This window comes from Haliotis asinina, chromosome 2 (genome assembly GCF_037392515.1).
Source record: "Haliotis asinina isolate JCU_RB_2024 chromosome 2, JCU_Hal_asi_v2, whole genome shotgun sequence".
NCBI classification, from domain to species: domain Eukaryota; kingdom Metazoa; phylum Mollusca; class Gastropoda; order Lepetellida; family Haliotidae; genus Haliotis; species Haliotis asinina.
Window position 1 is genome coordinate 19,470,379 of NC_090281.1, and position 26,303 is coordinate 19,496,681.

At 39.2% G+C, this 26,303-nt stretch overlaps 1 protein-coding gene and 2 non-coding genes across 9 annotated transcripts in view; all 3 read right to left on the reverse strand.

Moving 5' to 3' along the window:
- Window positions 1-18,649, reverse strand: part of LOC137273367 (protein PRRC2C-like) — a 37,405-nt gene extending 18,756 nt beyond the window's left edge. For 6 of the 7 annotated variants that reach the window (XM_067805987.1, XM_067805986.1, XM_067805985.1 and 3 more), the window contains exons 1-24: window positions 18,482-18,649; window positions 15,380-15,554; window positions 14,925-15,065; window positions 12,719-12,831; window positions 12,397-12,469; window positions 11,332-11,478; window positions 10,837-11,117; window positions 10,385-10,461; window positions 9,887-10,099; window positions 9,573-9,623; window positions 9,143-9,347; window positions 8,631-8,732; window positions 7,955-8,284; window positions 6,544-6,669; window positions 5,363-5,666; window positions 4,642-4,803; window positions 4,270-4,351; window positions 3,773-3,982; window positions 3,179-3,372; window positions 2,719-2,927; window positions 2,421-2,512; window positions 1,390-2,270; window positions 931-1,078; window positions 14-592 (exon numbers count right to left, since the gene is read on the reverse strand). In XM_067805987.1, the coding sequence (XP_067662088.1) occupies window positions 14-592; window positions 931-1,078; window positions 1,390-2,270; window positions 2,421-2,512; window positions 2,719-2,927; window positions 3,179-3,372; window positions 3,773-3,982; window positions 4,270-4,351; window positions 4,642-4,803; window positions 5,363-5,666; window positions 6,544-6,669; window positions 7,955-8,284; window positions 8,631-8,732; window positions 9,143-9,347; window positions 9,573-9,623; window positions 9,887-10,099; window positions 10,385-10,461; window positions 10,837-11,117; window positions 11,332-11,478; window positions 12,397-12,469; window positions 12,719-12,831; window positions 14,925-15,065; window positions 15,380-15,494 (4,835 nt within the window). In that variant the 5' untranslated portion in view covers window positions 15,495-15,554; window positions 18,482-18,649. The remainder of the gene's footprint in view (window positions 1-13; window positions 593-930; window positions 1,079-1,389; window positions 2,271-2,420; window positions 2,513-2,718; window positions 2,928-3,178; window positions 3,373-3,772; window positions 3,983-4,269; window positions 4,352-4,641; window positions 4,804-5,362; window positions 5,667-6,543; window positions 6,670-7,954; window positions 8,285-8,630; window positions 8,733-9,142; window positions 9,348-9,572; window positions 9,624-9,886; window positions 10,100-10,384; window positions 10,462-10,836; window positions 11,118-11,331; window positions 11,479-12,396; window positions 12,470-12,718; window positions 12,832-14,924; window positions 15,066-15,379; window positions 15,555-18,481) is intronic. The other variant, XM_067805984.1, reaches the window with a different exon arrangement.
- On the reverse strand, window positions 8,827-8,899 carry LOC137275255 (small nucleolar RNA SNORD83). The gene has a single exon (XR_010956562.1). It is a non-coding gene; the product is annotated as a small nucleolar RNA SNORD83 (small nucleolar RNA).
- On the reverse strand, window positions 10,708-10,780 carry LOC137275253 (small nucleolar RNA SNORD83). Its single transcript, XR_010956560.1, has one exon. It is a non-coding gene; the product is annotated as a small nucleolar RNA SNORD83 (small nucleolar RNA).
- Window positions 18,650-26,303: the final 7,654 nt, after the last annotated feature.

Here is a 26,303-nt window from a genome sequence, read left to right on the forward strand (position 1 = left end):
TTTTCTTTCTCACCTGTTGTTCATACTGTTAATGGCATTGTTGATGGCCGTGGGATCATTAGGCACAATTCCATCCACACGGTACACCGTCTTCACATTCTCCTTATGGTTCACATTAACAGTTGCCTTGGCTTTTGGTACTGAGTTCGCCGGACCTGCCCCGTTTTTTGTCGAGTTTGGGGACTTTTCCTTATTTGAATTCCTCCTTTCCATGCTATTTGACTTCCTAGAATCCACACTATTATTTACACGTCTATTTTGGCGGTCATTAAGAGGCCGCTGGCTGGAGAAACTTTTTTTCGAGGGTTGATCGCGCTTATCTTTATTAGCGTCTCTTATCTCGTTTTTTGGATCCTTTTTTTCAAGGACATCACTACTTTCAGAAGCAGTTTCCCACTCTTCCCCTTCATTTGACGCCTGCTTTGTCAATGGGGGTTTCTTAGAATTAGTTGTAGGGGGGGCACTTCCTCCTCTTCCTTTTGATCGACCACCCCTTCCTCCACGTTCAAAACCTCGTCCTCGTTCAGCACTCATACCTCCTCTTCGGGCAAATCTCGGAGGAGGGGGGTTTCTTTCTTGTCGCCTATCCCGTCTGGAAAGTAATATACAGCATAAATATTTAACTAACAGAAACGACCTTAATCCCTTGTTTCCAATGTTGTTAATAAAGCACAGTATACATTTACTTGCATGTAGTCAAGCAGCCTTGGTAGTGTGAATATGTTTCTTTTCATCATAATCCCATCCACAAATAATCCGTGATTCTGAAAGCTCTTGTAAGGTTCAACAAATTTACTGTATTTCAAATGAGCAGAAATTTTACTGATGAATAAATTCTTTAAACAAGTTCCTCAATATTACTTCTGGTATCATGAAACATTTATTCATTATAGCCATCCACTGATAAACATACAAAACTTGCTAATTAACCTGTTTTGAGGTCCCATGTCCCCATAATCTCTCCTGTCTCCATTGGTCATGGGTGGGCGACTGTAACCACCCCTCTGAGGTGGGGCCGAGAAGTACCTCCCTCCTCTGCCTCGACCACCTCTCGGCGGACCTTGTCCTGCATTTCCTCCTGGGTGTAACAGATCCAAATTAATACAGATACATACATCAACAGTGTTGAGTTTTAACAACATGCCTCTAGATTTAATGATAATAATTAGGTTCGGCCAGACAAGTAATAATATGTAAATTAGACTGCCAATCAACATCTGCCTCCCAGTTAAACAACCAGAACCACATGATCTCTTTTTTAACTTAAACCCTACATTACACTGCGTAATCCTTGATAACTACCACTGCAGTTAAATTCAGCACTACTGTTTCTTTTTCAGAACAATTACATGTGCAAGTAATAAAGGCATAATGAGGTAATGAATTTACCTCTCCCTCGTCTAGAAGGTTCCCCTCTTGGTGTGAAGCCCCCAGTGTTGGCACTGGCAGTTGCACTGGACTGTCGATATCCACCACCTCTTTCTTTACTATCGTCGTCAAGATCAGCACGTTCTCCATATGGTTTCGGCTGAAATCGATCATTATTTTCATATCGTCTATCTCTCATCCAAGGATTATTACGTGGCCTACCCCGCTCTTCCCGAGGGTGTGGCGCACCTTTATCCTTCTGACTTGCAGACTTTTGAGTGTTGTTGATCTCCTCCTTCGTTTCTTTCGTCAACTTCACATCCTTGTTCTCCTTATCCTTTCCCTGAGAAACTTCCCTGGCTTCCGATGTCCTCTCACTCGAACTTTCACTGTAAGTGCCACTTGTCTCATCAACAGACACATCACTCTCCTCATCACGTCCACGTCGCCTTTTTGACGTGTCTACATCCTCCCCCTCAGCTTGATCATCTTCAGGACGATCTTTCCAGTGACCAAATGACTGACTCCTGTCTGATCTTTGACCTCTAAATGGTCTATCCAAACTGTGGAAGTCACCTCTTCCACGTCCTCGGCTAGAACCAAGTCCACCACGGGCACCTCGTCCCCTGCCACGTCCTCGACCACGCACAAACTCTCTACCACGACCTGGAACACTTCTGGTTCTGTCCCTATCACCACGATCTCGGTCACGGTCTCGCTCAAACCTGTCCATGTATGGCTCCTCTTTCTTCTTTTTCGCAGGTGGTCTGTCCTTGCCAGGCCCTCGATCCCGCCTATCATCAAATCCATCCCTCTCAATTTGGGTTTTTTCCTTCTTATCTTCACGGCTTTCAAATTTTGGCTCAGGTGCGGATTCCTGCTGTTTTTCCTTTGCTGCATTTCTATGTGATAAAGACGATAAAGTATCATTACTACAACTCTTAGAAAGTGGAAATTATTATTATTATATGGAATGATTATTCAATTTATTGCACACACTGAGCATTAGAGAGCTATAGAGTATTTGTTCTGTTTGACAAATTCTCACATACTTTTCACTCTGTCTCCTGCTCCAGACTGTTTCAGTTCTGGAAGTGTCTGGGATTGCCACCACCTCTCTCTGAGTCTCTTTCTTGATTGATTCCTACAACAAAAATAAGCATTCATGAAACTTCCTTACTATCTATCCAGTTCCTTAAAAACGATTATTCAAGGATTTTAATTTGATTCATACAAACTCTGGGGCAAATTAACATTTGAGAAGATATTTTCAATTTGTGTGCACTTTCTTCTGTAACACTAGCTTGAATATCCTTCATCACATTCACTTAAACTGATATTTACACTTACCCTGCTTGGTTCTTTCCTCAAGCTGGTTGGTTTTTCATGGAGAACTGGCTCCTTTGGTGAATCACTTTTTCGTTCTGACGATGCAGCAGAGCTGGTTGAGTTGTTAGATGCACTTCTCTTGAGTGACATGAAGTTACTGCGTGGTGGTGGTGTAGACTGCGCCTGCTGTGGAGGTATCGGTGGTGGACAACTTGGGTGATGGTCTCGCCCTGACAAAACAAAACACAATCAGTACAAATGGTGACTGGACACAATTCTTTCTTTCAGTCTTGAAAGTACAATTTGAGTTATACTCATGTCCCCAAATGCCATTAGCCTTCTGATACTGTTAACATCTGACATGTTTATGATATTTGCAAAGTTGCATCACTGTACTCTTCAAGCCACAGATCATTAATTTTATGAGCCTCAATACATACTGACTGGGTACTGATTTGTTAACGAAGGTAATGTTGCTCACGTGATTTGCCCTCATCCATTCCTCCCCATGCTCTTTGTGGTTGAGATGGAGGACCTCTGTCATGTCTAGTTTGTGAGCTTTGAAAACTGCTATGACTTCCCCAGTCCTTCATCCTCCTGAAATCAGAATCCTTGTCATCCCTCTTATCCAAATCAGGTTTTTGTCGTCGAGGCTCTGGTGGAAGCTCTTCAGACCTGAAGATAAAGAATGTAAGATACACTTTTGTTCCTGAGGCAGTAAGAGATTCCTTTCCCTCAGAGAAAATGACGATAAAGTGGAGCTTGTACACTGCATCCAGCAATATTCAAATTATATCAACATTACCTTTACATAATCATTTGAGTCCAGCAAAATTAGTGGCTGATATTATCATAATCATGGTCATCAGCGTATGGTTGAAATATTTACCAATATGAAGTTATCTTAATTCACTCAGTTCTGGCTGCTCTAGAGACAAGAATGGGATGCAAGAAATGGGATTCTGGCTTGAATTTCAACTGAGTAGAATACATTAATGGAAGCATGGTAACATCTTAATGTCAAGCCAGTATGTCAAAATGTCTTCATTTAAGCATTCTCTAGTAAACCACTCACTTTTCATCAACATCCCAACTTTCCAATTTGTCATCTTTGCCAACTGTTTCATCAAAGGGATCTCTCTGTACAACTGGGCTCCTTGTCACTGAACTTCGATGTTCAAGCTCCTTAGGAGCTTTGTCTGCAAGTGGGGGTCCGTCCTGATCAATTTCTTTATCCCTGTGATGGTCATCTCTGTCCCCTAGTTCTCCTTGATGGTCATAATCTCTGAAGCAATCAAAGCATATCTGATGGATGAAGATATATGGATAAACATTTGAAAACCAACTAAAATATTTATGGTACAAACAGACATTTGGGTAGAATCCAGTCATTTAAAAAATTAGTGTCTAATATATCCATCACTTTAAAAAAATGACAATTTTTTACAACTTGATATTGGCATGCATGGTTGCCTTTGCAAAGACTATGAACATCAGAAGTATCTATCAAGGTTATAACATAAATCAAATTTACCATCATGCAAATGTACATGTAATTACAAATTCACTCACTTTCTGTCATAGTCATATCTTTCATAGTCATGGTACACCCTCGGATCAAAGTATGGGCCTCTTCTCATCTCATCATATGGAGCTATGGGAGATAAACATATTTTGAAACAAGAATACTGACGTACAGAATAAATTTGTTCTGTAAGTTAGTGAAAAATTAGTAAAAGTAATTTCCCTGAAAACACATAAACATCTCAGAAACAGTTATTCTTAAAGGATAGTTATCTCAAGGTTCCTTGGTGATTGAAGTGAGTGAAGTCGTGTCATAGTAATCAGCATGATCTCACTGTATCTGAACAGCAAGATCTGTTTGTAAACCAGCCAAAAATTCTGGTGTAGAAATTCTGACTGAGGAACAGTTTTTAAACACACCTGGTGGTGGAGGTGGATATCCCCTCTCCATCCATGTACGTGGGTCTCGTGGATCACGTTCGTACTGATCTGGCTGTCGGGTTTCATTGTCTTGACTGTCTGTGCCAGAACCATGACTGTCTGTGCGGCGACGCATTGGCGGGGGAGGGTACATGTGCATGCCTGCAAAATGAGAGTTTATGTTAGAAATTATGAATCTAGGAATACCAAATTCAATAGCCAGATAAACCAGTAACATCTCAATAGTACTGACCAGAAACGAAATCTAGATGTCAACACTGACAAAGACTAGACATAACAACTGTGCATCAAGAAGTTGTTTTCAAATACGCTTCAGTTTACATCAATAGCAACTGTGGTTTCATATGTATTATTACTCAGGGCATTGTAAATAACTTTAATCTGTACTGGTCAATCCTCATATCAAATTAATGATTAGGATGGTGTACTGACTTTTCCTTTAAAGTAACAAGATAAACCAGCATTTGTATTTCTTTTCCCTGCTCGTTTGCTTCATCTCCAAAAAGGGGGATCCATACATACATGTCATACAACCTGGGACTATGATCTTACCACATTAACTGCTTCCATGCTTAAATTCATTAACCAGTATGTGCTTTTTGTAAAGAGCACAGGGCAACTAGTTTAGCATTTTTTTTGCAGGGGGGTTCTTCATTTCTTTTTCATTTTGTACATGAAAACTTCACTCTGAAATACTCACCAGCCATTTCCATTCTTCCAGCATATCTGGGATCCATGAATGGGGGTGGTGGCATACCTCCCCATGCCCGGGGATCATATGGAGTTCCTACCCAATGTGGTGGTGGCCCTTGCCCTGGCCGGAAACCCTGGGGTAACTGTGGGTGTTGTCCTGATCCCTGCTGTGCAGGCTGTTGCTGTTGCTGCTGTGGGGTCTGGGAGGAGGGGGACTGCGAAGTTTGCTGACGCATCATCTGCTCCTGCTGTTGTTTTTGAAATCGTGGAGGCACATTCCGAATATAGGCTCTGGAGAAGGTCTGGTTACTCTGTCAGAAATTGAGATCAGAGACTAACTCACCACTCATATGGGTCTAGCAAGGGGCAATCTGATAGTTAAGAAAGGTTATATACAAAGATGCTTCAATTGATTACATGAAAGACAGGACAAAAAAGCTTGTTTCATGCATATGTAAAATCATGCATCTAGAATATAATGAAAATAGTAAAAGCAGATGTGACAACAGTCTTGCCTCAGATACACCCTTGCTGTGAGTTTAGTCTCTGAGCTAAATACACTGACTATTTCTATAACACACAACCTTCTCATGCACAAAAGAATATGCTCGATTTTCATGTCAATTGAGTCCAAATGATTTTCCTTTGTCCATTTCAGAGAAAAGTTACTAAAAATATTTCACGTTTCTGAATAATGAGCATTTCTATTGTGAATGTTCAGTAGCCATTTTGCATCTTTCAAGGACAACTTGTAAGTGGTAAGTTATTAGAACAATGAGCTACATAAGACAAAACACAAACATTTTGTTTAAAACTCAAACACCGACACCAAACTACCAGTCTACAGATAATTAAACCAAATTCATGCAATAGTAATCAAACAAGTGTCTCTTTCCACAACGGTGACCCAATACAAACTATTATTACTTCGAGGTAGAAATGCATTTTCAGAGATAGGAATTGGGACTTGCTTGTGTGTCAAAAGAGACCCATATCCTCAGGGCTACTAGAATGTATTTTTACATATGTGCTTACACTGCTCATTTTCAGAAAGCTCCAACTGGATCATTTATTGTAATTGAAGCTGATACATTTAAAGAACCTGGCATCACCAAAACTTATATTGGGTCACCTATGTATTTGAGACTGTAAAAATGTATTGAAATAAATAATGACACAATAACTCACTGTTGCTGGGTATTTTGATACATCCCGATGAGATCTCTCTCTTCCTTCTCTTGAATCTTTCTCACTACTCTCACTGGGAGTCCGGCTTGAGCGGCCACCATCAGATTCAGCTCCATCTCGGCTCTCCTAGAACAAAAAATGGTCCTGTTCAAAACACTTATTTCTAATTTCGGCTATTCACACTTTGCCCTCTACCACAGCGAAAGTCATAATCAAGAAAGAAAGTCATGGTGTACTTTGTTATATCATATCATCATGATAAAAAAAACAACAACAGTTTAACTAAAAATATTAAAAACCAAATCATCAACCAGCAACCATTTTCAAAGCAGGGCATAAAAAGAAATTGTTACGTGGATATTATGAAACCATTCAATAGTTCAAAGTCAACAAAAAATAATTCATTTCTTCGGTGCAACATATGAACATGTTAGCTTACATACTTATCAATCTCCAATTGTAAGCTATAAACAAGTGTTTATGGCCCACACTGCTGAAGAAAATTGAAACATAACACAACCACTTGTTCTTATCTTTTGGTCACACAGGAGAGGAACTTTTGTTTCATACAGTTTTAAGTCATGGTCACCTTTCATAATATTCTCATAATTCAGGAGATATTTCAGGAATATAGTAGATTGGAATGCATAGATGCAGATTTTCACATCTACTGTCAGCATCAGTGTGTATTAGGGCTGGACTGTACCAGGTCCAAATTTCAGTCCAGGGTACCCCAACCCTTCATACCCCACCTTATGAGGATACCCATTATGCTAATTCCCAACATCAAATGTTTAACATATGGCAATATATTCTTCAGCTCAGAGGCTAAAATTAAGGGAACATTTTACAAGATATTGTGTTTACACATTTTAAAAAAGTTGAAAGTGTCATGTTCACCCTGAAGATGTCAAGGACACATGAATGAACTTGTGTCAATATCACAGTGCATGAGATATCAAGTAAATGACTCTGAAAACCAACAGCAAAACCAAACTCTGCCCCTCTCCCCCTACCATGTAGGCTGGCACAAAATATGAAGACATTGGTTGGTAGAACATTTCTAAGAACAAGGATGTCTAGTACAAGGATCATACAATGCCCACTGCAACCCGGAGCTGAACAAGGAGTCATTTCAATAATGTAATAATGTGACTTGCACATCTGTAACCAGTAAAATAGGACCTATCAAATTGAGTATGACAAGTGAGTGACTGTGGGAGTTTAGTTTATACCACTTTCAGCAATATTGCAATCACAGGATACCAGAAATGGGCATTGTACAAATAAGTGAAATTGAAATCAAATCTTTAGCATAATGAGTGAATGCACTGACAAGGCTTCCCAGCAAAACAATATTTAGATATTTTCCCCAAAATTTACTTCAAAACTTCAATTTAATCAAGCCAACCTTATCCTCTTTCTTTTTGCCTGTTCTCTCATCCAGCTGCTTTAATTTCTCAGCAGCTGCAGCTTTCCTCTCTGCCTCCATGCGTCTTTCATCTTCTTCTCGTCGCTGTCGAGCTCTCTCTACAGCTGCGTTTACTTCTTCTCCATGTTGTCTTCTCTTTTGTCTCCAAATCTCATCCTCATCCTCTGCTCCAGAGTGTCGGTTCAGCTGTGGTGGATGTGGGCCATATGGGGGAGCTGGTCTCTGGTTGGGTGGAGGAGGGGGCATACGGAAATGGGGAGGGTATGGCCCTTGTTGAGACATGAAGTTGTAGGGATGCATTGGCCAACGCTGAAACCACAGTAGATAATATATAATAAACTAGTTTTGTCATTGAGATGAATGGGAGGGATTAACAGTGACACAAAAGAATGCTGCTACCAGGTATTTTGCTACCGATTTTTAATCCAGGTAGCAAGTATTTCCTACTTACTAAAGAATGCCAATTTTGAACACTGAGGTACCAAATATCAAAAGTATCTAGTCAACTGCAGAGTAGCAGAGGTTTTGCTTAGGTAAACATGAAATTTAGTGCAATGCAATAAACAAAATTAATGAGGTAAATGACTTTTGGAAACAAACCTAAAAAATCAACTTGCTCTGTTAATTCGATAGATTTAGAGAAAAGTATACACACCCCATCCATTCCTGGTGGTGGAGGTCTAGGACCACCTCTGTACTGTGGGGGTGGAGGTCCATGTGTCCATCCCTCTCGGGATTTAGGAGGGCCCTGGTCATCCTACAATGCAATGAAAACATTCCAAGAAGGGATCGAGTTAACATGGTAAAAAAAAATAAAATCGATGTATGCCCTACCTGTGAACTCATGAGACAGCCATCAGGTTCATGGGTGATAGATGAGAAGTTATCATTGTCAACATTCAATGAAAAAGTACATCATGTGGCTACCTTGTGACAACTTATTTCTTTATAATTTTTCTAAGGCAGATGCATGAAAAGGAATTTCTTTACTGATGCATACCTCACTTAGTAATTTTCCAGTAATAGGAGTGCAATTAAATCTGGATGACTTATGAAAATATAGCTGGTGGGTTACAATTAACACATGATAGATTCAGATGGCACATAAAATAATCTGTTGATGGTGATAAAAAGTTCAAAACCGAAAAGAACTATTCTTCAAATTACCTTTTCCTTGTCATATTTGGATGTTTCCCTGTCCCGATCGTGTTCAGAATCCTCACTGTGTCTGTCACTGTGTCGTTCTATCGGCCGATCTCCTTGCCGATCTGGTCTGTCATGTGGTCTGTCATGCTGTCTGTCCATCTGGCGTTCACCATGTCTGTCTCGTGTTTCTTCTTGTTTTCTAAGATCTCTTGGTCGCCGGTCTCTCCTTGTAATTGTGAACACTCAAATTATAGTTTTGGCAAAACAAATACCACAATGACCAAGTCAATACATCTTTTGACAGATAATATTGATGCAAACTGACACTGACCTACCAGTCAACTTATTAAATCACAAAGGTATCCCAGGGGCTAATAGAAATTTTTTTCATTTCCTTACATGTAAAATGTCTTCTAAATGTTTTTGGGCAACCTATACAATCAACACTTACTTTCGTTCTTTGCCTGACTCGTCTTCATCATCACTGAACACAAGCTTAGCACTGAAAGGTTGAAAACAGAGTTTGTATTCCAGAAAGAGACATACATATCACACTGAAGTTTTCAAGTTCAGTTTCTTTAAACAATTGGTTCATTTTACTATAAAATGATGACAAATTCGGCTTATTTACATTCATTCCTAGACAACTAATAAAGCCATCAGGTTAATGGGCGACAATAGTTGTCATAGGCGAGATTCAATACTTTGCTACGAGCCGTAGTCATTATATCCTTAACCTTCCTTTTTTTCAAAAACACATCTCACCTATAATCAATTTCTCCTTGAGCATCAGCCCATCCACCATCATTGGGCTCTGTGCGTAAAAGATCATCAAACTCTTTCAGGTCCTTATCCGATATAATGGCAGGTCTCTTCACACCCTCTTCTCCCTCTCGATCACCTCTGTCCCGATCTCGATCACGTTCTCGTTCTCGATCAAGTGGTCGAGGTGGCATGTGTGGAGGTGGGCCTCTGTATCTAAGACATCCATGATAAAAGTATCAGCTTAAGGAGAAATGCTGTGGTCAAAGTTATCAACGTAAATAAGCAGGTCCCTGCAAATGTGACGATCACAAATATAACCAAGGAGCCTGTTCAATACTATAAAATCTACTAACTTCTCAGCCAACACTTATCACACAGATATTCTGAAGCAACCTTTCCTTTAATGAAAATGAATTAAACAATGCTTGCTCCCACTGACATTAGCACACACAAGCCAAATCTATCATAGACTGATGGTGGAGCAAATGTTTGACTTACCTTCCATCATAAGGGTAAGGTGGCCGTGGCATCCCTGGATAATTAGGTGGATAGCCAGTCGGCATTCTGCCAAACATCTGAAACAAGATCATAGGCAATAAACCATGAGATTCAGCAATATTATCCCCTAGTGGTAGCACTTTTCAGCATATCAAACTTGTGTTCAGTTAAACTACGACTTATGGGTTACAATTTTCCCTTTTGAATTTTCAGCTGTCTCTTCTAATGAATGATCACATCTTGCCCCAAATAATATTTGAAAAGCAGATGCACACATATTCCGCTCATTCATGAACAATAATATAAATGACACCTACAGACAAAGCCATCAGTACTATGGGTGATAGATGTGAGTTCTCACTGCATGAAGCTCAATCAGAAACTGCATCATATGGCTGTCCAAAACTACAACTGAGTAACCAAGGTATACCCTTGAATAGCTAAATACTTACATAGGGTGGCATCATTCCTCTGTATTGGGGGTGTGGCATGCCCATGTGAGGTGCCATGGGCATGGGGCCCTGAGTTGATGTGGGGCCCTGGTTAGAGCTGGGTCGTGGGGGGATCTGCGGGGAGGGAGAGGGGGTGTCGCCCCCACCGGGAGTCGGGGGGCCATTCGGCTGTGTTTCTGTGAGGGTCTGTGATGGTGAAGACGTCGGTGATAGACTGTCTTGTTTTGGTTGTGGTTGCTGCATGGCGCCACGCCCACCTCCTTCTCGCCAACTCCCTACATCTGCAATATACCATTACCAGTTACAAATAAAGGACCTAACTCATCATAATTAATGCACTGAACTTCTTTCTGGATAAATTGAGTAAACATAATTTATTCCCGATATAAGCCTGTTACATTCAGAGGTGTGAACAGAATCTTGGGTAGGTGTCTAATCAGCAGATTTTGCATCTGAATGCAAATTATGAAGCGCTATAGGTTACAAGTAACTCACTTTGTGGTCGCAAACTTGGCCCTGGTCCATATTGAGTATCTGTTTTTTCTTCCTTCTTTTTTATGTCCTTGGTTTCTTTTTCTTCCCCCAATGCTAGACTTGGAAATTCCTCTTGGAACAAGGGTGACTGATGACTCACAAGAGATCCTTGCAATCAAAACAACTACATTAAATTTAAGTGTGCTTATGCATCTCAATTGTATGAAATGTAAACCAAAACTGTTTCGTTGTATCATCAACAGTGGTGACATCATTCAAATCATATTGTGGCATAGAGTTAGAATGACGTCGCAAATGAGCAACTCAAGATGCTGCCATGAGAACCAGCTAAACAGCCAGCTGATGTCGGGTCACTGCTGTACACGTACTCAATTTAAACTAGTGCAAACAAATAAAACTCTTTAGTTTACATTTTTGTTTACAATTTCGATAAACATGTGTTGGCCAATTTCCAGGTGTTATTGAGTATTTGGAGCACAGGAATATTTCACTTGAAACCTCCAACTGATGCCGTCAGTTCCAAATGTATTCCCATGCTTTAAATACTTGATAACACCCGGATGTTGGCCAACACTCCAAAGTGTACTTAATACATGCCCACCAAATCTTACAACAGCAATATTATGCAATACAGGTAGATTAAATAAACATTGGATGGATTTCTGTAAGGCACGGATTTCCTTTTTTCCTTGTTTGCCTTGTCTATGGTGATATTTGTGATCTCTAAAGCGTCCAAAATGAAATCTTCAAAACATAGCTCTTAAAAGAAAGTTGCTTTGCGTCAAATAGTATTCGTAATGTTTCCGTTGTCATTAAAAAAGGAAAGGGTATTTTATACACAGTCAATGCCACATTAGTGGATTTGGTCCACAGAAGATACTCTAATACATGCATTCTACGAAAGACCATCCATCATCTCTTGTTCAATACATAAGAATGACATTCTTTATGCTTTAAAACATTGAACTGTTATCATGAATTGTTTGTGATGATAACAATCAACAGAAATCTCTTTGAGATTCTTCTGTTATAGAAAGAGCTGGGTTAAATGTGACAAAAACTTACCCTGTGAGGTGCCCCCACCAGTAATACTGCTCCATGACTTTACCCCTGTGTTGGTGCCCCCAGATACACTGGTCTGAAAACAAGTTTATTACAACATTTGAAAGAAAATCATCCGTAAAAGCAACAGTTTCAAATTTTGGATAACCCATGATCGAATATAAAACAAATATCAACAGTTAAATCATTTGAGGCAGGTTGAAGACATATCAAATAAACTATGCACAAGACAAATCAATACATCACAGATATATGGGCTGTCCCATTGAGACTGGTTAAACCATCAAATAAAATCACACTAAAGTCTCGATCTCTTACTACAGACCTTGGTAGTTGGTACTGATTGCCCAGATGGCGCCGACGTAGCCGGCTGCGGCTGCGACTGTTGCGGCGGTTTTCCACTGGCTTCCTCTTTCTTCTCCTCTTTCGTGCCCCATCCTGACAAAAAGACATCTCAGAAATTGACAAAAGCTAGAGTGCGGTAACCAGTGTTTGCAATGGCTACAGGGGTAAAATCACACTAATTTGAATGTGTTATGCAAAACATTACTACCTATACGTATACTAGGTAACTCTGTGGACATGATCATGCCAGGTTATGCCCTGTGACAAAAATGCCTCATGCATTTTTTAGCATTAAACATTGTGTCTGAGCGCTAAGTTTGAGGCGATGAAAGCCAACATGTCACTTGAATTACATTACACGATCGCTCAAATTAGATGGAAATCATAAATTATAACGAACAACTATTGCAAGTACTCTTATTTTATTTTTTAGGTTCTTCAACTTGTTTAATTATTAACTCAAAGCATTGTTACTCTTTGACAACTCTGAAGTGGACCCCTTACTGAGGCATGTGTCTGAGTATTATGTTTTTATAAAAGCATTGAGAAAAACAGTGTATAATTCTAATCTGTCCATAATATATGGTCATCTGAAATTTGAAGTTAGGTACCGAAAATTCTATATCATTTTGATGCAACTACTGCCTAGCCGGTACACCAGCCTACAGTGTCGTGGGACTAATGATGTCTTGGCTGGTTTACCGACCTATGGTGTTGAATGGGCTAAATAAATATCTTTAAAATAGAACAGCACTAGCCCATTCAAGGACATACTTCTGCTTGTAGCCAATATTCAAAATTATGTGAATATTATGAATCCCTAATGGAAAGGTATGTTGGCTGCATGGGGAAATCTGAATATTATAAAACACATGAAACTGATTTTAACCTTATCTGAACCCCTTTGGTTCAACCATTAATTCCAAAACTATGACCAAGGTATTTTGTCATTTAGTGAACTTAAGAAAACTTAAAAAATCAAAGGCACAATTTTCTATCATTATCAGGTTCTTTCAAATATGCAAAGCAATTGGAAAGATACTTTTAAGAAATAAATTACTGATTGCTCATAATCATGATCTCAGAACATCACTGACAGGTTTATGAGAAACTTAAAAGGACTGAAAACATACTACCTGCATGTGAAAAATGCCAAAATATCTTTGATTTTGCAATTCCATGGGGACATATATTTTCAAAAAACATTGACGAATAAAAGACACTAAACTGATTGACTTTCAATTAATATGTACCCATGATATTGTATATAAAAAAATAAGAAAGAAGAAGAATTTCTGAAAATGAAATTAGTTGATGAACTTTGCTCATTTTGTAAATTACTGTCAGAAAATTTGATACAGGTTTACTGGGAATGGGAATGTGAATGGGTGTAAACATTCTGGTTGAAACTTAAAGAATATAATGAAGATAAATCAACAGAAAATCTGGCCATGACAAAATATACAGTCTTAATTGGTGGAAATAATACTGACATAATGAACCATATATACTTCTTGCTGGTGAATAATACTTCCATGTATGAAGTATAAAAAAACAACTTATCACTGGATACATTTCTAAAAATATTGGGCGATGTTTTTAAAGACGAATGTTTATTGTCAATAAGAATCATAAGATTGCAATCTGACAGAAAATTATCACAACTATTGCATATAATCCCAGCAATAATATTAATGAAATTTCTAGCATGTAGAATGACTTCCCATAAGAACTTTTGTGTTATTGTGTAATTGCACTGTTGCAGAATGTATTTTGTGTATTTACATCTACTGACTTGAATTAATTGCGAATCCTATGTATTAGATGTTTTATTTCTCATGGACTGTTGTATACATGCCTATCTGTAAAGTGCTGAAATACCAGGAAGTGAAACTAAGTTATAGTAACATGGATGAATCCCGAACGTTAAAAATGAAAAAAAAAATTCAAGAGGTAGACATCATGAATACTGACTGGGATACTAATGAACAAAGTTAGAAAGCTGTACTGCCCAATTCTGCTGGTTGCCTCGTGAAGAATACAGTGTACTATATACAGAAAAATTCTTACTCACATTTTCACTTTTAATTTGATATGTCACTTTATCAAGGAGATAAAAACTGTACTTGTGCTATTTCTGAGTTTGCTTACCAATGCTCTTGGGAGTACAAAGAAAAAGTTTTTACCTGAACCTCCGGTCGGAACAAGACTGATATTTGGGTCGTTTCCACTGTTCTCACTCTTCAAACTGGGCAAATTAGCCGGAGGCGGCATACGCCGTGCTGTTCCCACCTTACCCAAGCTTTGTAGCCCATGTTGACGAGGGACTATATACAACAAATAGAACTGATGTAAATAGATTCAATATCACATCACACAGACAATTCATTATAATGGATTAGCACCTTATCTACATCATCGGCCTGATATTATTTTCAGTGGTAACTGTAATTTGACATCTGTAGACAAGTTCAAAATATGTAAACTGAACAAACTCATTTTAAAACTCAGAACCAAACTTTGCACCGTTCCTTTAAAGAAAGAAGCACTTTTCCAAATTTTAGGACATTTGGACCAATATTTTCAATTCATTACCCCAAACAGTTGGATAACTGGTTAGCATAAGTCCATTTCAACTTACCCGCAGTCTTTTGTGTTTCAACGGTTTTGCCCTTATATATGTTGTTGATATTTATCGCCGTGAACTTGCCCTTGCCTTTCTCCCCCCTATTGCCTAACCCCGAGACTGAGGACATCTTGCCGAAGCACACACATTGAAGGCTTTCTCGTATACCCTATGAACGAACCGCAAGTATCTGAAAAAAAAAAAACAACTGCAATATAACACACAAATGAGAAGGGTTAAAGCAACAACATTCAATGTTGTCAAACGCATCCTGCTGAAAAGAGCGCTGGCATCCTCATAGACTTATTGCTAAAGAGTAATCAAGTTCCTGAAGTTCTCATCTTGCCTCAATTGTGGCAAATGAATTATACTTTTTACAATGCATTACGCAAGGATTTCAATTCAAACAGAAACAAACTGATGGGGAACAAAGAAATAGCTTAACTTCTCATGGGTTCCTTGTTAAAGTTTTTCTCTAACAGCTGTTGACAAATCAAAAGACCAAATCCAAAAATTTAATAACTGGTAAAATTGAACACCTGCTGACACCAAGAAGCTTAATGAATGATAGTTACCAGGGTACTTAATAACACACTCTGAACTAGAGGGTTAGAACACAGGAAAAATTAAATGTTAGATTTTACCATACCTACTACGGGTTATAAAGTATATACACAGGGATTTGGAAAGAGAACTTCGACAATGGGCCATTTTCAGGATTATTAGCCATTTCCTGAATTTTGAATGGGCCACTGCCCTTGTATCAATAGTACACTTCAAAATTGTAATGGGCCACTTTTCATTCTAATATGCAAAATGGCCCATGGTCCATGCCTTTCGCAATCCCATGCGTGTGTCTTTAAGAGAATTTCCCATATTTTTATGTTGCTAGAGTATCTGTCTTTACTAGCTGAATTTTTCAGCATTGCAAAAACAGATGTGTATCTATTAAGAGCAAATGCATTCACGCTTTTTTATGTGATCTGTAGCTCTCACTAGTGAGATCCAGAATTTAATACACATACACATAAAATAAGGAATGGATGAGGGGTATACAGTACACACAGCATTTCCAAAAGGAAATGACACCAACCTCCCCTATCTTCCTTCCAAGACTAGACGACCTACTGAAATTGTAATTTATATAAATGTTGATATCAAGTCTGCATAGTAATTAAACTTAACTGGGAATGAAAATCCAAGGTTTGGTACTGACTATCATCAGACGTTGGGCCCCTGCAAATTTGATTATGTTACACAAAAACTGTACTCACATGAGAATACACCAGTCAACTTTCAAAACTGACCTTGATCTAAATACAGATCATTTCATAGCTCATTGATTGCTAATTGATTGTCTACTAAGCTTTGTAATAAAGTTCCATACAGATTTCTCATAAGTATAGGCATAAGCCATGATGGGTGCAACATTTTCTTGCTCTTGTATTAAGATGCAAGTTTGTTGGACTGCTCGAGCAATGCATGATAAAGGCACTGTCCAAACATATTTCATTCCATCTTACACTAGGCAATGTAGGCAATGCACCAAAGTAAAAATTCCAGTTAAAACTTTAAATGTATTTCCTTTTTAGAGCTGATGTGCGTTCTTCAATCTCCATTTCTGCAATGACATACCAATGGATATTTGACATAATTCCTTTTTAAGATGACAAAATCATTCAGTCAACAATGTGGTTTGACTCTGGAGACACAATTTTGACCTGGGGCATTCAAAAGCTGTTTAGGGAGATACACATCTGATGCGAGCAACGGTCAGACATCATAGGTCAAAGCAAAATACCCAAAACAATGCATGATCTGTATCAAAATTAATATATAACAAGATGAAAATGTCAACATTTTCAGTGAGCATTCATATTTGAAATGCATTCTTGTCTCTGTATGGTTGCATACTGCAAAAGCTTGCCATTAGAAAATGTACTGATAAAAGGTCAAGTCCGCAACTACAAAATGCACAAAAAATCAGGCACCCAACATCAGATAGCTTTCAAAACGAAAACATCACCAGTTAGTTTTGAATAACAAATGTGGCTTGCTATGTACACTAACGAGCACAAGACCTTTTTTGTCATCATTGCCAAATAGCTACCTCTGCTGTTGTCAGTAAATACATCAATGCGAAATATGTCACAAACTTATTACGAAAGTATGCAGCACAAGCTTTTCATCATCTTCAAACAGTAGACAGACCTGAAACTACTTCTGAACGACTGGCATCCTAGAACTAGAAGCTTCACAGTAATTTGATGAAGCCATCATTTAGGTATTTTCCTAATTCGTGTCGATCTAAACGTTTCTGACACAAGCAATGGGCATGTTTTGTTGTGTTTCTATAAAAGCTGAAGTTTTACTTTCGTTTGCAGACACAATTATGCGTAGCAAATCAACAGTGTAGATCTAACTGTCACGTCTAAAAATATTTCATAACAATGAAGTGAAGTGACTCGATAAGAGATCATTTCCAAGAAGCCAGTGAAAGAAGAGCCATATACAAATGTTTCAAACCGAAATATCAAAACCCAAACATTGCCTTTCACTAAAACTGCAAGGAAATTGGACATTTAAAAATCTTGCCGTCTGAAATCGATCTTCGGCATTAGCGAGCTGCAACCCAGGCTATTTAGGGGAAGAGTCTAATGAACAATGGTATGATAAATTTATGCAGAAAGAAGAATTTGGGGAAATGTAGATCCGATAAAGTTATCGATTTAACACAACCTTTCACAATATCTAATACCAGCAAAATACTTTTTGCAGCGGAAGTCGGTGTGACTTCTTCGCTTGCATGTGTCATTCTGTGTTGATCGAGTAAAAAGTGAAGTCAATCCTTGCATAACTTCCCGATAATTATGCACCAGAAATGTATACCGAATATGCAAAACACTAGCATATACGTACAAAATGTGTATGCATCGTAATACATGAGCTATGTGTGCACCCGATTTGCTTATATTGCATTATTAGTAGAAAGGCTGAGTGACGCTATGATAGAATATAACGGCAAGCTCTGCCGAAACGAAACAAAGATAAATAGATCACCCCGGGTCGTTCCGGATTGAATTATCTCGGCTTTTAGGTAAAGTAAAGCATACTTACGCCGGCTCGTTCCGTTGGGTTTGTTTCTAGATCAAACTGACAAAGAAATAATCAAGAAGCAACACGGATGGCTTCTGATTTTTGTTGGATTCTTATCCAAAACACTTGTGTATTAGATGCTAACCAAAATGGCGAGCATACAAATATGTAAATGAGCTCGATGATGTCATAATTTTCCCAGGGTGCACCGCGCTAGTGCGTAGCGTGTATTGGCTTGTAGTGAGTGAATGACGCTGTGTGAGATTTAGTAAAATGTGTAAAATAACGTATTCTTGGATACATAACTGATTGTATTTCAGAAAAATAATATGAAACGGTAAAAATAAATTCAACGGTGGAAATATATCATAATCGAATCAGAAGACAAAGTTCAGGTGAGATCTAAATAGACACGGAAATAAGTTATTCTTGGATTGTTATCTTGCTGACGATTTATGAATTTTCCGTATATTGTCTAAAACGTCATTGTTTATGAAGTTTCTAGTCATATCATACACCAGTCAACCTCACTCATCTGAACTATGACTTTGCAAATAAATGTTCGTTACAGTTATAAAAATATGTATCCAAAATCAATTTTACTGAAAACAAGAGTTACAATTTTAGTTAATCATACACTTCCACGTATATATTTATTTTTCTCTTGTATGGTAAAACACTTCAGTTAACACCTATATATTTTGATACCTAGTAATCATTTACTGCACTTGATGAACCCGTAACAAGTAAGTGCACGAACTCTGACCTTCCCGCGAACAATACGACACCTGAGTTGTACAAGTTTGTAAACACTCTTCCCCTGGAGCACGTGTACCTGTGTGTAGATGTGTTGTGTGTAGATGTGTTGTGTGTGGGTGTGTTGTGAGTGTCAAAGACACGCTATAGGGGGCACAACCGAAACCGGTGGGTTGTGTTACGTTCATGAACACATATAGCAGGAGAAATGATTATTTCTGTATCCTGATTTACCGTTAAAACGTGACTTGGCAATCTTCCAGCTGTGTGTGACGGCGACATGTAAACTATCCAGTCTCGGCCAGATAAGCCAGTGATCGATAGTGTGAGCAACGATCCACCTCTTCAGGGTGTGATGACACAATGTCAAGTCACCGAGCCCCGACAAGTTTAATTAATATAATTTACGCCGTTTTTAGTAATGTTCCTGCAAACACCAGGACGCGAGATAGATGAAAGAGTCTCCATCATTGTACCCTTGTTCCCCTCCACCTTTTTTGTACCCTTGTACCTTTTTTGTACCCTTGTACCCATGCATATGGGTCTGTGGTGTTAAGAACCGTTCATTATTTATGGCTGGTGGGTGGGAGTGATGATGATGTCTAGGGGCTGACTCACTTTGTTCTGGGCAGGTGGGGGATAATCAATTTTGTACACATGTATTGGGGGTTATTGGGTCGTGAGGAGACAGCAGTATTTGCACATTTAATATTAAAACAATAATGAATAATGCCTTAAAGTATGGGAAGGGGGAGGGTTATTGGTTTTGTACATGACACTAGGGGAGGGAGGAGGGTGGGGGGGGGGGGGGGGGGGCGGGGCGGTGTCACATGCTTTGTATACAGATTGTAAATGCTTGTCCATAATAATCAACACATACACCCTCTCTCTCTCTCTCTATCTCTCTCTCTCTCTCTCTCTCTCTCTCTCTCTCTCTCTCTCACACACACACACACACACATCTTATGAGCGGTTTCTTAGGAACTAACGCTTTAACCACTAGCCTAACCCTACCTGGCCATCCAATCCACTTGGCAAACCAAAACTACCTTGTTTCATGCATTCAGTGTATTGCATGCTCTTACTGAATACCATATGATCCAACCACGTTAATTGTTTGCAGTTTATGTTGTTTATACTTTACATGTTGTTGATTTTTTAAAATGTTTTCCTTAAAAGCAACAGATACTGCGAAAAGACAATGAGAGAGTGATGCAGGTAGCTCATGGCCACGTTTATGTGTGGGTGGGTGATAATGAGTTACTTTTAAGCACGTCTCTAAACCCCCATCTTAAACAGATTATCTCGATGTGAGGACAGCTGGAAAAAGTGTTAGTCCATTGAAGCTGAATAATTCCCCTGAAGAAACTTCTAACTTGAATACACAGCGGCTAAAGTTACGCACTAAACCTCCTGTTTGAAAATACGTCCTTTTTCTTGAAATGTGTAATTGAAATGAGCTCTTTTAAACAAAATTGATAAACACTGGATCCAAACATTTCTGAGAATAACATTAACGGTTCGTGGAATAAACGTTGGGCGTAAGGCTTTTCCGAGAGCAATAAATAGAAGGTCACATATTCCAGGGCACAAATTTGGTGTCGAATCAGTTTTGTCTCTAAGGCACACCTGTCTGCCTTTGAAGTTACCGCTACAATTAACGCCTTCAGTCGCAGGTGACACCTACGTTAATCCGGGTATTGAATGTGGATTACGTGCGTTTATGTGAAGTTCTTAATTGCATCATGCTTTCACTGGTCATTGAAACAATAAATACCCGTACTCTGGTAATTACTCACCGCGGTCCTTTATGTTGTAATGGCCTGACACATGTCATCTTCGTAAGTCCCATGTAATAAGAAATCTGTTCTTTTAATTATTAACGAGCATGCAAAATATGCGGAAATCCAATGTAAGATTGTTTTCTGTGCGCAATCATTTTTAAAGCTTTGTGATCATTTATTCGGTCTAATATTTATTTCTGTAGTCCCTATTGGATGTGTCAGTGACATATAGTTTGCTATCTATAGCAACAAGAGAGCGAGTTATTCACAAAGCGGCAATTCCACCTGCATTGATAATGTATACTATCCAAAAAAGAAACGCATAGGCGATTTGTATTTTGAAAAAATCTATTAATTATCTATTGTGTTCCAACAGCCGACAAAATATGTACCAAAATTGTTGATAATATGATTTTACTCAATCGCACAATTAAAAAATCGATTTTATCTGAAAATGTTGATTTTGATGACATTTCTTACAGGGACTAGAAAGGCATCGCCGCTACGCAAAAGAAATCACCTTTCAGTTGAAATTGTTCAGCAATGAGCGTTCACTATCTGGCAAATAAAAATTCAGGTTACTTTCAGAAACTGGCATTCGTTTTTCAAGGTCAAATCACTGCGTTACGTCTTGACTCTGCGAAACGGAACATCGCCATTGAAAGGATGCATGCTGGAGATTACCAGTCTTCTGTTGTCAGCCCTCTGAATGTTAGTCTGAGCAAGATATCATGGCTTGCAGCTCGTTGCAACAAAATAGATATAACAGATGTCGTTGGTTTTATTTTTCAATTTTTGATAGTATAACAGAATACCACTATATAGCCTTTCTCAGGAATTTGTGTTACATCACCAGAGCTATTGACACATAAGAGATATACAAATAATAACATATTTACATAATTCCACGAATATAAGTTTCTTCTCATTTGTTTAAAAGAGATACGGTTCTTGAAACATAGGATTACCGTCTCTCTCGTATTTCACACTTGGAACTTCGTAGCGGCGGACGAATTCCGACCGGGTTTGGAATCTGAACGCTAGACATTTAGCTGGAACTGAGATCTGAATGAAAAGAAATGTGCTTTGCTGTACTTTGTTAATATATGAAAAACAAATAACTGAAAAAGTGTGTTTTTTCTATTATTTTTTTCCTAGCAAATTCTGTTATCTTTCCGTGTCCTTTTTCCTGTTTTTTTTTCTGATCACCGTTGATGATAACCGTTCAACTTTGACTCCAGCGATTTATCTTGCAGTGTTAACAATTTTGTTAATTTTAGATTTGTGTCGAATTGAAAGAGACTCTTACCAACAATGAAAGTGCAAATTTAAAATACTATGAATGAATGCTACATAAAGCGATGACACCACAGGTGGGTTAACATTAAAGGATCTGAGTTGAGGTGAAAGTCAGGAGGTGAAAGCCATAAGGTGAAAGCCATTACTACACAAGACCATGTAGGTCTTACCAGTTTGTGAAGCACGGATATAGTGCGGACAAATCCCAACGCAAAGTTACGTCCCTTGATTGTGGAACAAATTGATGATTTGGGTTCTGATCCTAACACTGGGCATCCTTCCGGGTGTGTCTGTGCCACTCTGTGCTTGTGGGACTTACAAAATCTAAATGGCCTGCATCGCGTCAGGTTTGCATGTCCCAAATATACTTGGAAATAGGAAACTGTTTAAAGCAATGTTAAACACATGTGAAACACGATTAGTAACCAAACAATGCAGAATATCAGGGTAGTACATTGGCATGTTGTCATTCGGTAGTCACATTCTTCACCTATATGCACAGCTCATATGGTGGCGGTGAGATAGCCCAGTGGTTAAAGTGTTTGCTTCTAAGCTTATATGTATTTATTATGCAGCAATTAAATTCCGTTCGTTTATTCAAAACAGTGTTGGTGCGGTGGAGTGGCCTAGTGATTAGAGTGTCCGCTTGTCCGCTAAGACCCGAGTTCGATTCCCACATGGGTACAATGAGTGAAGTCCATTTCGGATGTTCCTGTCGTGATATGGCTGGCTATAAACACTTAACATTATACTGCTTCACTCTACGAATATTGCTAAGAGCGGCGTAAAACAAAATCGCTCACTCACAGGTCATATTTAAAACTAAACGTTATAGCGTACATTCCCCAAGGGGATATTATGGGTTTCAATAAGCACTCTATCCCATCTACCCTGCGACATGGCTCCAGGCTCTCATTTCAATGAACATGTCATCATATTGCCTGTAGGTACATTACGGACAGGTGTCAATGTGATATAAGAGATATCCGTCTCTCAATGAGTGCCCGTCTGCATAATGTTTCGACCGGGACGGAGGGTCACCCGACAAGGCTCACTCTACTGGAAGCATATTGTAAACTAGTGGGCAAAAGAAAGTAAACACCCTTATTAATGACCGATAACATCAAAGCAAAACATACAATCATTATGAAACACGGTGAGTAGACTTTCGTCTATGAAAAACACTCCCTAACAATTTCGTACCAGGCAGTGGCGTACAGTCTTTGCCCACGTAACCTGCCACGACGATGTTCCTGGGTCACCACGATTTGCATGGTTTTCACGCAAGGAACGTCGAAGGGATCTGCACGTAGACGTCGTAGCACGGGACGTCGACTGATGACATGTCATAGAGCCATTGTCGTCGTTGCCGTTGCCGTGATGACCCGGTTGCGCAGATGAAGAGTACGCAGATGGCGGTCTTTGTGTGGGGTCGTCACACGTGGTCTACCTGGCCGCAACCTGTCTTGGGTGCTGCCAGTCTGCCTGTAACGCTGGAACAGCCTCATGATATACCATCACCACGTACCAGGCCCTTGCAATATGGTTGTTGATGGCGCCCATCTGCCTCATACCAATGGCCGTCTGACCCGTGAAGGTGCCGGGTAGAATTGGCCTTCAGTAACCCATGCTTGCCATAAAAGGCAACTTTGCTTGTCGTAAGAGGCGACTAACGGGATCGGGTGGTCAGGCTCGCTGATTTGATTGACACATGGCCTCGGTTCCCATTTGCGCAGATCGATGTTCATGTTGTTGATTATTGGATCGTCTGGTCCAGACTTGATTATTTACAGCCCGCCCCCATGTAGCTGGAATATTGCTGAGTGCGGTGTAAAACTAAACTCACTCACTCTTGCGCTGTTAGTCGTGGCATACTTCCGGTGGTTTTCACTCATCTGAGATGTATTCCTTGCTTTTTTATACCAGTTTTCGACAAGCATTTAGCAAAATCTCCGAGATGCACGTTTTACCATTTTTGAAATTTCACGTGTTCCATCATGCTGCGATTGGAAGAATGATTAGTAAGTGTCTGGGGGACCGTTTCGGCCTGAAAGGATTTTACTTACTTGGACAACTTTGCCAAAAATACAAAATAAACAGTGATCACTTTCTTTTGAGCTTGGGTTATTTGGGGGACTCTGAAATCGGGGAAATTCAGAGCACACGTACAAAAATGGGGATCGAGTGATCACTGTGCCCGAGGTAATCGTGTCACCATACAGTCGGTGATTTAAATGCATTATTTTTGTCAGAAGTTTAGTTCAACCTTTCTTTTGGACATCTAAATCAATGTTATTGTTTTGTTTCGGCATGATTGAACATAGGACGTTAACTTTTCTGAAAAAAGATGCATTTCACCTAAAATATGAATGCATTTGGGATTTTTTCGTGATTTGCATAAGGCTGTGTTTCTTTCACGCCTTCTTGTGAACTAATACCTTTTAACATATCTTTGATAGTTTTTAAGTAAGTCATGGAGTCATGACGGTAATGTGTCTTTTGCCTTTTAGAATAGTCTGAAATGCATTATTGTCCTTACTGCCTTGTCCTTTCAACAATGCTAAAGCCCAAATTGAAGTCTACATACTTGGCTGCGTCATTCTAAAAGACGTTAAAATTGGTCTCTGTCTGGCGATCGGCATTAATTGGTACAAGGACTTGTCGTCTCGGAGTCAGTAGATTTTTTTCTGAGTGGGATATACAAGCATATGTGCGGCATGATATCTCAGCCAGCGCTATAAAACCAGCTGAAGTCTGGGCTTGTACAAGCAGCCACACAGACACACGCATGCACACCGTGAATTCCAGAGGGCGACGTTAAATTCCATTTCACCTCATCCAAGACATCCTTGTCACTGGGGCTCCCTTCCTGTCTAAACGTTATTGTTTGTTTCTATCAAAATTTGACAATTCAGAGACTCAGCACTCATAGGCATAAGGAACTGGTTTCGTTTACAAATGATAGTTTTGTTTTGAAATAAGATTTGTCATCAGTTCATAACGTCATCAGTTATAGGTGAGACAAACATTTGTGTTAAAGGATCTGGGGTTAGATAAAGTCCCAAGAGGCCGTCGAGACCAACAAGGATAGCACTGTAGTGAGTGAGCATAGTTTTACGCCGCTTTTAGCAATATTTAAGCAGTATCACCTGAAACTGGCTTCATACATATTATACTTTTATCCATTATGGACAATTGAATGGGGGTCTTTAGCGTGACAAGGTAACGTTTTCACCTTTATTGGCAACCCGCAGTCAGTAACATCGAGAGGCTTTGTCTAGACTGGATGGCTTGGATCACGTTATCACTATCGTTGCTTATCAGTGGTGACAAAATACAAGGTCAAATAAAAAGCGTCTCAAAATATTTATATGACTGTAGCGTTTTACTCTGCAATATTTCCGCCACGCGAGGGAGAAAGTAGCACTCGTTTTCAGCCACGTGGAGAATCAATCCCGTTAAATCAGATCATATATGTCACCCTTTACTGCGTACCGCCCTGAGAATGGCGTCAGATGAACTCTAAACGAACCTCGACCTCAGATCTATATATAGAGATTATTGGCCGGAGATTACACAGTGGTGAAAGAAACTATACACCTATGTTTGACGGTGGTTAAATATTAAAGACCTGTGAGTTTTTAAACATATTTTCATGACTATACTTTCTTTTGCCCAACAATTTATCAAGAATAAAAATTGTATCAGAGTGAATGAGTTTAGGTTTACGCCAAACTCAGAAATATTCCAGCTATATGGAGGCGGTCTGTGAATAATCGAGTTTAGACTAGATAATCCAGTGATCAACAGCATGAGTATCGACCCACGTAATCAAGATGTGATGACATGTGTCAACCACGTCAGCGATCACCAAATCCCGTTAATCGACTCGCAAGCATGGATCATTAAAGATCGGGTCTATCCCGGATCTTCACAGGTAGTAGTACCATAAGAATATTCACCGAGTTTGAAGATTATTCTTTATTCCTACAAAGGATAATAAC